The sequence below is a fragment of the Equus przewalskii genome, chromosome 30, assembly GCF_037783145.1.
Source record: "Equus przewalskii isolate Varuska chromosome 30, EquPr2, whole genome shotgun sequence".
In the NCBI taxonomy this organism is placed as follows: domain Eukaryota; kingdom Metazoa; phylum Chordata; class Mammalia; order Perissodactyla; family Equidae; genus Equus; species Equus przewalskii.
Window position 1 is genome coordinate 18,396,094 of NC_091860.1, and position 14,315 is coordinate 18,410,408.

A 14,315-nucleotide genomic window follows, 5' to 3' on the forward strand; every position below is an offset into this window, starting at 1 on the left:
TTTCATATTTGATATGCTTTCAAATATCGTGCTTTTGTTAGAATCCAAGCTTCTGAAGAAGCAACCAGAATATTTCACGCAAGCATCATGTCTTTCTTACTGTTGCTTAAATTAATTTTTGCTGGTAAAATATCTGATATTTGGCAAATTAACTTAGAGGCAGCTCTCTCTTTTTATCATAGTATATTCCTAGAAACAGCATCATAAGGCAGTATGTCTTATTTTCTCCAGAGGAATGTTTCTAAAATTAGAAGGCATCAATGAGCATCGTATACACTTCTGATGTGACAAATTATATTTCGTAAAAGCAAAGAGATGACAACTAATTCATCATAATTTGGTGTAGTAAAATTATGTTTCAACTTCTACCTAGTGGCCATGGATTTAATTTAACTCAACAAACGTTTATTGAGCAAATTTTATTTGCAAAGTTCTGTGTTAAGTGTTGCAGGCAGTTAAACACATTCTAAAAGAGGCTCCAGTGTGTGACCAAGTGTTTGCAAAGTCGACACCATTATTTAGTTTACCACTCTATAGGTTCACTGGAAATAAGCATGGAACATTTCATTCCTAGCCTTTTGGGGTTTTGCCTTCACAGAATTGAGAAGGCATTTATGGAATGAATCGATAACTCACTGCTCTCAAAAAAATTGTCTGAGTTCCTTGGAGTTTTTCTCAGTAAATTTCTTCATAACATGCAGGGTCTTTCAAAGCCTTAAGTTACCTCACATTCAGTATTTAATGCCGTGGAAATGCTTGTAGGTCATACGCATGTTCTCTTTTAATGACTTTCTGATCGCCTCTTATAAAATTGCTAAAACAGGCATAGGATGCTGTCTTCTCCCTTTGGTTTTAACATGAGTAAAAGCCATGACATGAAAAATAAAGCCAGAATACTGTGTTATGGGGGTAGCGTGTCCAAATGAAAGTCATTGTTTAAAAGCCATCAGATACACACTCAGTGATAAACTAGGGGAGTCCCCAAAATAGAAGTTTACAAACTTGTCTGCATCCTTTCATTTAAAAGTGGCTTTTTTTAAAGCAACAATTAGACAAAGAAAGGAACTAGTTCTCGTTCTAAGACATCACACTGATTCGTGCACTATTTAAATGATCATTTGCTTTTATGTTGGTCCAATTTTTTTTTTTAAAAAAGGAAAATATGAGTTCTTTCCTTTTAGAAAATATTACTTTTGCCAGGTTATACTTATTTAATTTAAAATCCTAGGGGAGAAAAATTCACTCCTTTGTATATGTTTAATTTATTCTGATTCTACAGTGCATTAATATTAAAAAATTAGCCTTGGAAGATTAACTCTGACCACTTAGGTACTCATTAGCATGCTGGAGGCCAGTTAATTCACTAAATATAACATAATTTGTCACAAATTTAGGTACATTAATCAAGAAGTCAAATCAAATCATAGTGTGGGGAACCTACATCAAAAAAAAAAATATGTATTGTGTTTGATGTTTCGCAGGCCTGTGCTCCTTTGTATCACTGGAGAACTCTTAAACCAACACCAGAAAAGGACCCCGTTGGCACTTGCTATGTAGCCATTCAGAATTTCAGTGCGTATGCTGAGTACTCTCCTTGTCGGAACAGTAAGTTGCTTTTATTCCTTGAAACTGAAGTTTAGCTCAAGAGCCTTTCTGTTGTGGACAGTGCAGGTAATGTGAAAACACCATGGATAAGGAAAAAGAGATGGGGAGTGAAAATTATTGACAGCCTTATGGGATGTCTTGCTGTGACATGAGGGCCAAGATGTGAAATTCTGCTGATCCTCTTTCGTGTGACGGAAAATTTCTGGCTTTAGATATCTGCGGTAGAATCGAATGCTTCCTTATTTTGGCCTTAAACTCTCAGATGCTGTTCAAAATTCACACTGGGATCTAAAGAATGCTGACTGCCCACTTTACTGTTAATATCAGGAATGGTGGTAGTTAGCATGCTTGGAACTGGGGACACATTCTGTGTCAGCTTTCTGTCCAGCCTGGGTTCTCAATGGCTCTTGCTTTCTTTGGCAGCTGTGCGCTCGGATTATCTACATGATACACTTTTCTCCTTTAGGTGCTTAGTCCCCATTTTTCAAAAAGACCATGCACTTAGAGTCCACGTCTCATTTGGCAGTTCTAGGAATCTTCCAGTAAAGCATCCTTTAAGGCAAGTGCCATCTTTGGGGCACTTCTGTTTAATCACTGCATCTTGGTGGAACACTCAAGAACTTTTCGAGAGTTTTAGTGGTTGATTGATCTACTCAGAGTCCTTTTGTGAACTCCTCCAGTTTTCCCTGTGTCACAAAAATCTTTGGGATTTATCAGGAAGCAACCAATGGATTTTCATTCTTATTCTTGATCATTTGCAAGACCACAGGGAAGAAAGACTTGTCATTAGAAAGAACATTCTAGTGACTGATTTCAGGATATTGATTTTTTAAAACTCAATCCCAAATTAGGTTTCTGAAACTATAAGTAAATTTTCCCTATTTTGTGTGAATTTTTTTTAAATTCAAGATTAATTTAGGCAAGGTAATGAGTAAATATCAGAAATACAACAATGAAGATAAAGAATGGATCAGTGATGTCAGAGGGTTAGCAAAGAAGCCGCTGAGACTTAGACATCTAAAAGACTGGGGGTGGAACAGTTTAACGCTGATGGTTTTTTGTGAGGATTTGGGCAAGGAGAAGATTATGACTTTCTGTTTAAAAATAGTGAAACAAATCAGCCACTTCTTCACATGATGACAAATAGCAGCTAAATGAACATAGTCTGTGAAATAAGAATTTTATTTTAAATAGCTTTAAAACAGGAGTTCCTTGTAGATAATGAGACTTAATTATGTATTCATCCTACAAGTGTTTATTGAGCACATTGAGCACTAATCATTCTATGTTTAGGGAAAAAAACACAGAACATGAGAAAACAAATCCCTGTCTTCAAAGAACTTACGTTCTAGAGGGAGAGACAGACAACAAACGTGTAAATAAATAAGTTCAGATCCAGCAATTCCACTTCTAGGTATACATCCAAAGGAAATGAAATCACTATCTTGAAGAGATAATGCCCCAGCCGTGTTCACTGCAGCATTATTCACAACAGCCAAGACATGGAAACAATCTAAGTGGTCATCAATGACGAATGGATAAAGAAAATGTGGTGTGTGTATCACACACACACACACACACACACACACACACACACTGGAATATTATTCAGCCATAAAAAAGAAGGAAATCTTGCAATTTGTGACAACATGGAAGGACCTTGAGGGCATTGTGCTAAGTGAAATAAGTCAGACAGAGAAAGACAAATACCGAATGATCTCACTTACATGCAGAATCTAAAACAACAAGAGCTGAAATTTAACACAAACTTGTTTCATCAATCCTATCCATGCATATTTCTCATGGTTTGCTACGGATACTTCCCCATAACAGTGAACTGTTGTAGTTAAAATGACGAGTCCATCCTTCACATGCCTCTTTCCTTGGTGATATCTTCTTCCAACGAACATTGAAGATGATTGTTTATAAAACTTGTCACTGCTTCCTGTTCTGCCTTCTTGCCTGACTGCTGATGTGATGAGAGAGCTCAGATTAAAATTCAGCACATGACATTTAGACTGGTGGGGTAAGAGTTGCAGTGTGAGTTTGAACCATTATCTGAAAATATAAATTCTTTTAGGCTTGTTTCTCAACTTACACGGGCACATTATAATGCCAATTTATTTACTGGTTATTTCCTTAAATAAAAGGATAGCTTGATAAAGGTAAAAGTAGAGTTTACGTTGAGTTTCAGAATAGCTAAATAAATTGCCAAGAATTCTTCCCACTCTAGGACGCATTCATAGTTCTCACATCCTTAAGGTCTCTCTCTCTCTTGCTATGAGTACTTCCTCCTCAAATCGACCCAAGGAGCGGACTTCCTGTCTTCCCTCAGTTCGCAGTTCATTAACACAAAGCCAGCTTGTTCATGAGCACATGGTCAATGTCACGGAACAGGAACATCAGCAATGTTATTTTCAAAAGAGAATTTAAAGAGCCCTCTCTTGTTCATTGCACGCCACAGACCCACTCCACTGATGCTTTGAGCAATATGGGAGCTAATCTGCTCAGTCGTATTAAAGACATGCCTGAAGCTCTCGTGATCATTCATAATCAGGTGGAGATGGCTCACACACACCTTTCCATTCTACTTTGGAAGCCAACAAATAGTAGTGAGTGATCAGCATGACTCTCTGGATTCCTGAGTTCACTCTGGGACATAATTGTAACTTTTACAGACGCTCTGATGTTCCAAGAAGAAAGATTCATTCAACTCTTATAAACTATAATTCTAAGAGAAAAAATTACTTGCAAAGGAAAGAACCTCGTCTTCTATTATAATCACTGCTTAAAAACCAAACATTTGAACTTGGTTATTTTGTCAATGAATTTTATAAAAAATTACTATTTTCTCTTAATTTTTTCAGTTTCCTGTTTTGATGCAAAATAATTTCAAAGAATGGTCATATTTCTTCCTTTTTGAATAGTTTACAATATCAAAAATAAAAAGTCAGAGTTGATTTTAAAAAGAGTTTTTGAAAAGGTTTGTACATTAAAAAATATTTTTCTTAAATATACTCACGATTACACATAGATGTTCACATAATCACATATATTCATATATATTTCTGGATGCATACAAACATTTACATACATGAACTTCTAGAAAAATGGTACCCAGACATTTGAGGTTATACAGATGAGCTTTTAGGGAACTTAATAGCATTCATAATTATAAAGCACAAAATATAGTTGTAAAATAAGAAACAAATTTTGTTAGAATACAGTGTAAGGTGTTGTATACTCCGAAGTTTGTTAAGAGGGTAGATCTCATGTTAAGTGTTTTTACTACAAAAAACAAATTTTAAAAAAAAGCAAGAGGACCCGACAAATCTTTTGGAGATGATAGAAATGCTTATTACCTTGACTGTGGTCATGATATCATGGGTGTATGCGTGTCTAAATTCATCAAAATGTGTAATTTTTTGAATATTAACTATACCTCAATAAAGCCGAAACAAAAGAACTTAGCTTTAAAAAACCACAAAGCATTAATTGACATTTGAATTAAAGACAGATCTTAATATCTAAAAAAATATATATAGTATATGATGTGGAAAAGTATTTCAAATATAAAGGGAGCATTGAAAGACAGATGATGACAATGCTAAAATTAGCTAAGTAATAACCAAAGGAGAGGAAAATCAGAAGACTTTGTAGGAAAAGCTGGAAAGGGCAAATCCATTTCAAAAAGCTTCTGGAACAGGCATATGCCCAGCCTATAAGAAAAGTTTTTCCTGTGATGGTGTACATTTCCTTTCCCGCCCTCTTATTTTAGTTTCCATTCGGGAATATTCCTGATAAGAAAGGAGCAATTATTTGCATTATCATATCTGACTATATAATGGTTGAGATTACCCCCATTGAACTACATTTTGGTTTTAATTTTTTTGCACTTTTACTGAGAAATAATTGACATATGTCACTGTGTAAATTTAAGGTGTACAGCATGATGGTTTGATTTTGGTTTCAATTTGACTACTTTAGAAGCTGTGGAAACTCTTAAAGTACAAGTTACAAGTAGTAAATTCCTGATCCTGATGTTTGACAGAATTTTTGTAACAATATCCTGGAATCCACATGTTGACCTATCTATAGTTTAAAACACTGTCCGATAAGGTCCTATTGGACATTCAGTCAGTGAGTTATAGTGGATAGAGTACAAAATAAGCCATTGCTAGAGAGTTTTCTCTTTTGTGAACACTAGCATTGCAATGTCCCTGTGAGATTCATTGTGACTGGAAATGCAATTTCCAAATTTACCTAATCATAATAGGATAATTTAAAATTAATTTTCTATTAGAGATCATAAAAATTGGAATTCTTGTTGGTGCCCCGAGCAGAAAGCATCTATCCAGGTGACCATGTTTAGCTCTCCCTTTCTCAAGACATTGCCTTAAGGAATGACGTATCCGCCTTCACTGAGAACACACAGGCAATGCAGAAACACATTAAAACACATTTTGCCACTTGGAGAACTTGGAACAGAGTTGAGAGATGGAGATTCTATTTCTTCAAACGAACATGAGTAGTAAAACCCAATAGAGTAACTCCAAGAGATGTTATTCCTATTGATCTTATTATAGAAACACAATGATATTTGTGTTTGAAACAAGAAAGTAGATTGAAATATGTTTAATTAATTGCTTAGAATGAGTTTTAAAAATAAATATGAAACACATATTGATCATTTTAAATTTAGAAGCCTATAGAGAAAACAATAGAATATTCTGAATTGGTCATTAAACTGTATCTTGGGAATGATGACGTTATAACATTTGTATATTTTGATCGTTCTAGGCAATGCTGATCCTGAAGGCCAGGGTTACTGCCAAGCAGGATTTAGTCTGGATTTTTATAAGGTGAATTCCATTGGTCTTGCAGCTTTTCTTATTTATTTTATCTATTTTTTTTCCCACCCTCTGCGTCTCATTCCCACCTTCAAACCTCCATAACCAACAATATCAGAAGAACTTTTGGATATATATCTAACCCTGTTTTGGCATTTCTTTAAATTTTTTTGTTTGCTCTGTATTATTAATCTATGTACATAACAACCTATTAAATAATAGAGAAATACATATGATGAAAAGCAACAGTCTTTCTTCCCACCCTTGTGGCAATCGTTTTTAAATGAAAAATCTCCAAAACTCACTAAAGAAGTGTGTTCTGAAAAGAGCACAAGAATCTATACATTGTTTTATCTCTTAGCTGTAATTGACCAATTAGATTTAAAACTAGTGTTAAAATTCACATACCCTTTCACAAAATTAAAAGCAGAGATGTCTAGTAAGAACATAAGAGGCAAAGATGCCATGGTTTTGAAGATAGAACAGAAAATTCATTAACATATGAAGTTTTACTCTCTATTGTCTTTTTTATCATTGTCTTTTTTTTTCCCCACTGAAAGTTAAGAATACAGGGTATGGGGGGCTGGCCTGGTGGTGCAGTGGTTAAGCTCAGACACTCTGCTTCAGTGACCTGGGGCTCACTGGTTCAGATCCCAGACACGGACCTATGTACCGCTCCTCAAGCCATGCTGTGGCAGGCGTGCCACATATAAAATAGAGGAAGATGGGCACAGATGTTAGCTCAGGGCCGATCTTCCTCAGCAAAGGCAGGAGGACTGGTGGCAGATGATAGATCAGGGGTAATCTTGATGGAAAAAAAAAAAGAATGTAGGGTATGGAAGGTGGGGTTGTCAGTAGAACAGAAAATTTGTATTTGCTAGTCTCGAGTTTTTGCTCTCTCTCCTGGGAAGGGGTGGGTGTGCAGATGTATGGAAAAAATAGGCATTACTGTGGCCTTGAGATAAATAGGAACTGAGTTTTTTGTTTTCATCGCCGAAGCTCAAAAGACCATGTCTGCTAAATTGCACAGCGTTAAACATGTAGATATTTTGCTGACCTGAGGCAGTGCCAAGAAACTGAATTTATATATTCTCAGAGGAGAAAATTCAACTTACCTAATAGAGTCAAAATGATTTAATATAACATAGTAGATAATTGCAAGCAAAAAAGGCAAGAAAATGATTTACATGGCTCAGATGTAAGTACCTCTTTAAAAATTGCTTTTTTATGTGTAACAAATTGTTAGGGCAATGCTTATTAACAATGATTTGTCACCCATTAAAAAAACCCTCAGTTTTTCTTTTCTAACTGTTGTTGCTGTCTCTGTTTTGTAGAATGGAGATCTTATAGTAGGAGGACCTGGCAGTTTTTATTGGCAAGGTATGTTCTGTTGGCAGAGAAAAAAATGCCCATTTTTGTTGCTAACAAAGAGATGAAGCAGAAGTAACATCAAATGTTGACTTTTTATTATGTTAATTTTATATCCATATCCATAGTTTTTCAAATGATTGAAGCATCATTTCACATTGTACTTTGTTACATAAATGATAAACTGTTACAGTTTAATTCATTTATTCACCAAATATTTATTGAGGCTGTGCCAGGCTTTGTGCTAGATGCTGGGGATACAGTGGTGAGTCGAAACAGATGTTGTCCCTGCCCTCACAGAGGCTAATAGCTGGGGGAAGAAGCAGGCAGTAAGGGAACACTCACGCAAGTCCTGAGAAATTCCAGGCGTGATGCTCACTATGAAGGAAAGGTGTGTCAGGAGGGGCCGTGAGAGGATGCAAGGCTTCTCCAGAGTGGCTGCCTGCAGGTGTGTTTTGTCCTCTGAACAGTGGCTGACAGGGAGCTGAAATACAATCTGTGTTCTGAGCCCAGGTGCAGGAGAGCATCAGCCCAGAGGGGTGATGTCTGCTAATTCTCATAAAGGTGTTACCTAGGCCAGCAGCAGCCCAAAGCTCAACTTATTTGGAAGCCAGCACCCCTGACCTAAGATCTGAACCTTCAGAGGGAGTTAACTAGGCCAAGAGAGGAGAGACTGTGTGAAGATGTCCTGCGGCATAAAGAAGTGAGGTGAGGAGAGAAGGGAGCAAAGTCAAGGTGATATAGAGCAAAGGGAGGAGGGAAGAGCTGTGGAGTGGCCCGAAGTGGCCCCACCACCCATGTGGGCTTGCAGGCCAAGATAAGCAGTTTTATCTTTATTCTAAATCAATGAGAAATCCCCCGTGGGTTGTAGAAGTTTAAACGGATGGCTTTAGCTAGAGTAAGAATTTGTTGTTTGTCCTGGGGATAATGGGAAACCACTGGAGGCTTTTAAGCATGGGATGCTCTGATCAAATTTGTGTTTTGAAAAGATCCTTTTGGCTGCAATGTGGAAAATGGGTTGGAGGCTGGCCAAAGTGAAGTATCAGCAAACTAGTCATAAGGTTATTACCTAGTTATAAGTTTATAAGGTAAACTAGCTATAAGAGTCAGCTGAAGATAGTTGCTTCTTAGAGGGGTGATGGTACAGATTGATAAGGAGGAAAAATTTGAGAAGTGCTTTGGAGGGAAAGTGAACATCCTGGATGATGGAGTGCATGATTGGATATATGGGGGTGAGGGAAGGGAGGACGAAAAGGATGTGTTTCCGACTTTCCCAACTGAATTGTTATCCTCCCACTGAGATGGAGAACCCTGGAAGAGAACAGGGTTGGAGAGGGAAGATCGTGCGTTTGCTTTTGGTTGTTGAGTATGAAAACGTTTGAGATATCCGCTAGTTTTGACCTTAGTATTTAGGTGTATGGGCTTACTCTCAGAGAAGATATTGAGGCTGAAATAAAAACTTGCATCCCTTGCATATCAGTGGTAACTGAATCCATTGGTGTGGACGGGATGCTAAAGAGAAATCACAGAGAATACAGACTGAAGTTGGGCTGTGAAGTTTACGATAAAGATAGAGTAGAGCCTGAGAGAGATGAATAGTTGAGTGAGGATTTTTTTTTAATAAAAGAAACCTCAGCATGTTTAAAACCCCATGGGAAAGATAAAGGAGGAATGGATTTATGATAACATTTTATATGAAATTACTGTTAAGCTTAAATCATATATATACAGCTATGAACATCAAATAATTAGCATTTCAGCCCTTCAAAATTATTTTGCAATCTAAGAAACAGTACATTTTATGCAGTGGATGGATATAAAGTAAAATCATGTGTGTTTAAAAAGATCCTCTTCTAATTCATTTGATTAATTCCCATAATTCTTTCCTTTCCTAAAATTGAAAAATGTCTGATACAGATGATTTGCTGAAAATTAGCCATATCAAGGGAATATAGAGGCATTTGTCTGAGAAAGATAATTTAAAATTTTGTCCAGTCTTAAGATTATAATGCTTATAGCAGCAGCCAAAGGAAACCAGCAAAGGTGGTGTGTACGCGGGAGGAAGGAAAGAAGATTCAGGTCTAACTCAGAGAAAATTGACAAATTCCACAGATGTCTTTAGAAATTCATGTGTAAATAACCATTGTCTTAATATAAGACCAGTCATTTCAGGCACCGTCACTGGGAAATATCTGTGACCTGGTTTGACACTTTTGTCCCTTTTGGACTTCAAACAGATTGTGGGAATTATGTGTGAATTCCAAAAGAATAATTGGGCTTTAAAATTAATATTAAATATTAATCTCCTGAAAGCATTCCTCCAGTTTTCTCCCAGAGAACATGAGATCACACTTTTTCCTTAGAGGTCCCTAATAAATACTGGAATTCCTAAAAATTGTAGCAGGAAATTGCTGGCCATCTTTTGGATTCTTGTCCATTCCAATGCAATCATATTTTAAGACTTCTGATAGTGACTTTATTTGGGAAAGATTAGCCAGAGTTCTTACCACAACCATGTTGGTGGCCATGGTTTTCTCTTTTTGCTAAAATTCTGGATCTCACTGGACCTCACTACTTTCCATTGTCTTAATTTTATGCTCTATGTATACATTTTTAGCATAACAAGCAAATGGCTCAAAGATTATGTAACTCCTTCCTTTAACATAGCTGACTGATATGTTTCACAATCTATTAATTAAGCGATTTAGATTTAATACATCTGTATTTTGTGAGAACACAAGAAGTCTTATTAGAATACTAAAGGAAACCTTGGTTGTAATGCCAAATACCTTAATAGCAAAACCACATGACTTCAGAGAATGCACTCAAACTCTTTCGGCCTCAGTTTCCCCACCTGTAAGAAGCTATATTTTGGCTAGATGATCTCAAAGCCAGATGATGTTTGTTTCTTCTAGCTAGAATGTTCTAGAATAAAAATTTAATCACCTAAATCTTGCCTATAGATGTCTTCACTCTTAGATGTTTTTATCATTTGGAGGTAAAGGGAGAGTGTATTGTGAAGACATGAAATTATGTGGTTCGTCTTTGGTCCTCCTATTAGAATGGAAAGCTCTACCTAGCTATAACCAACTTTTTTACCTTGCAGCTTTAGTGGCAGGCAGAAAAATTCCTCATCGAAAATGGAAGTAATTCCATGATTATTTTCAGGAAGTATGTGTTGTTCAGACGTTGTGTGTCTGCCAAGGGAGGGCCTGCCTCTTGCGTTCATTCGGTTAATGTATGAATTTGTTTGAACACAGGTCAGGTGATCACTGCCAGTATTGCTGATATCATTGCCAATTACTCATTCAAGGATATTCTAAGGAAATTGGCTCGAGAAAAACAGACAGAAGTGGCTCCAGCCTCCTACGATGATAGTTACCTTGGTGAGATCCATGCTTGAGACATTTGTGGTTGCTCAAAAGATAACGTATTAAATGTAGATGCAAATTCTATTCTTCATGTACTGCTATTATTTGGCATCTTATTCAAATTTTCTTTTCTTATTAGCTGAGAGTGGACTCTTAATTTTCTTTTCTTTACCTTTGATTCAGTCATAGTATATAACTTACATGATCTGAGAGCTATTTTATAGGCTCGAAACTGTCTCTTGCACATAAAATATTTTGCTAGTAGTAGATACTATGTGTTAATGGAGCTGCCTAATACTACAGGGGCAGCATGATAGAGGCCCTTTCTGGTTTTCAGAGCATCAGGAAGAAGCTTTCCAGTTGCTAGAATGTTCTCGAATTTTGTTATTTGCAAACTACACAATGTCACCCCACTACTATCATTTCCCACCTTTGGTATCCTATTGGCATTTTGATTACTTGATGAATTATAAAAAAAGAAAATTCTGGTTATGTTTTGTCACCTCACCTCACTTTAAAGCTAAGGGAAATTTGTGGAAGACTGTCATTAAAGGAATTAGGAAATAGGCTTTGTTGGTGATCAGAAATAGCAAAACCTGAGCACAAAAGATACCTTTCAGAGTATCATGTCTGATTAAGATGAATCAACGACTCTTAAAATGCAATAGCCACCGTTTACACTTTAAGGTGAGTTATGAAGCATTCCTGCTTTAAAAGGGACCTCAGGGGGCCAGCCCTGTGGCCTAGTGGTTAAGTTCAATGCACTCCGCTTTAGTGGCCAGGGTTTGGTTCCTGGGTATGGACCTATACCACAAGTTGGCAGCCATGCTGTGGCAGCGACCCACATATAAAAAAAATATGGAGGAGGATTGGCACAGATGTTAGCTCAGGGCAAATCTTCCTCAGCAAAAAAAAAAAAACAAAAAAAAACGGGGGGACCTCAGAATCTGATTGTGTTGCCATGCTCAGAAATAGCAGACCTATTATGCTTGCAGGATTTAGTATAAAAGTGTTCATATTGGTCTGATTAATTTTTTCCTTTATAGAACCATAAACTTTTACATTACAATATTTTTCAAGATTTCTCAACAGTATTTGTCAAGGTTTTTGCCAAATACTACGGTGATTCTTTCATTTTTCTGGATATATAGCTTATTTGTAAAGCCTTCAAATGCGTGATTAGTTTGTTTCTTTTCTTTAAAACAGGATATTCAGTTGCTGCTGGCGAGTTCACTGCAGACTCTCAGCAAGGTGAGAGAAATTATCGAATTTAAGTCATTTATAAAGCTTGGGGAAGGGTAAAATGACCGAAAAGTCCTTTTACAAATATAATTTTCTTTGCTACACAAAATAGATATCAAAGGAATCTCAGAATGTATATGATAATATTTTGTAGAAAAAACGCACTTTGGCATGGATTTTTATTTTTATGTCTTAAGGAGTTTCATAAGCATGAATATCAATCTTCATGAAATTTCGTTAAGCAATAAAAAAATTAGTCCAATAGTACCGTGTTATGAATGAAAAAAATACAGACGATTAAATGACTTAGGCGAAAGCCATGCTGTTAGTGACAGATCAAATTTGAGAAGTCGAGATCCCTCATCTTTAATTTCTGGGATCTCATATTGGACGTTTCCAAGCTGAATCCCCGCCTGACTCCAACCCAGCATCCCCACGTGGTTTCCTTTTTCCCTTTGGACGCCCCCAAACCCAAAATAACAGAACCAGCTAATCCCTATTCTCATGTGTGCCCTCCCCTTCGGTCTTGATGGTTTCAGGCCTCTGATTCTGCATCCGCTATCCACTCTCATCATTCAGTGGCCAAATGCTACTTTTTCTTTTGAGCCCCATTTCAAATGCCATCTCCTCCAGAAATCCTTCTTTAGCTTCCTTCTTTAAACTTCTATATCATCTCATTTTTCTCTCTCCAAAGGCACGTATCATTCATTCATTCATCAGTGACTTTTCTGAGCATCCACTACACGCCAGGCTATGTTCAGAATGTTGAGCACACAGGGGTGAATAAATGGTCCTCAATCTCAGAGTTTACAGACTAGAGGGGCTGACAGACATTAAGCAATGAATACAAAATACCTGATTAAAAGTCGTAGTAAGTGCTAGAATAAAGTTCTAGGCATAGAACAAATCCCATGCATGAGGACTCTACCCTTATGACCTAATCACCTCCCAGAGGCCCCACCTGCTAATACCATCATGTTGGGGGTTAGATTTCAACATGTGAATTTCGGGGAGAACACAAACATTCAGTCCATAGTAATACCAATCATATACAAGACAATAAATGATAGCTTTTTCTTTACTAGTAATATTTATTGAATGGCTCAATCATCAGTCAATATTTGCCATTTTCCGTCTTGTTCCATATAAACATTACTTTCCACTAATGTATTTTAACTAATTCACAAAAAATTGAGAGTAAATGAAATACGGCCATCTCTAGGAATCATCACAGTTCTTTTAATGGTTTCATGTTGACAAGACATACAAAACAGAAATTTGTAGAGAATAAAACATTCTTTATGCAGTTAGGTAGAGGTTGAAAACAAGAGGGTTTTTTTCCTTCAAAAAACTTTTTTTTTTTAAATGCAAGCTAATTCTTAAAGGTCCTCTCTTTCCATAAATTTTTTTTTCAAAATATTAAAAGGGAATCTATTGTGGTGGTTAAAATCTTGGCTGTTGAAACTAGACTACGTAGGTTTCAACTCCAATTTTGCCACTTACTAGCTCTGTGACCTAGTTACCTAACATCTCAGTGTCTTCATTTCTTTATTCCTAAAAGAGGGATGATGATTATGATGATGATGATAATGATGATGATGATAATATCATCTACATCATGCGATTCTTGTGAAGATTCAACAAGTTACTCCTATATATTCCTGAAACAGTATAATGCCTGATACACAATAAGTACAATTTAAATATTAGCTGTAATAAGAAAGAACCCTTGGGTTAGGGCCATCAGAGATAAAATTGAATAATTAGTACCTTAAAAAAGTCAAATCTTACATTCATTCAGTGATTTAATAAAGGAAACTATAAAATGTGCCAAATGATTTTTAAACATGGCTTCAGGGCTCTAGTTGGAAAGCTCTCC

At 36.5% G+C, this 14,315-nt stretch overlaps 1 protein-coding gene across 1 annotated transcript in view; it reads left to right on the forward strand.

Annotated features, from left to right (window-relative positions):
• ITGA8 (integrin subunit alpha 8) overlaps positions 1-14,315 on the forward strand; it is a 165,374-nt gene that overhangs the window by 24,885 nt on the left and 126,174 nt on the right. The window contains exons 4-8 of the mRNA XM_070601080.1: positions 1,482-1,605; positions 6,406-6,467; positions 7,790-7,835; positions 11,084-11,209; positions 12,401-12,445. Coding sequence (XP_070457181.1) covers positions 1,482-1,605; positions 6,406-6,467; positions 7,790-7,835; positions 11,084-11,209; positions 12,401-12,445 — 403 coding nt within the window. The remainder of the gene's footprint in view (positions 1-1,481; positions 1,606-6,405; positions 6,468-7,789; positions 7,836-11,083; positions 11,210-12,400; positions 12,446-14,315) is intronic.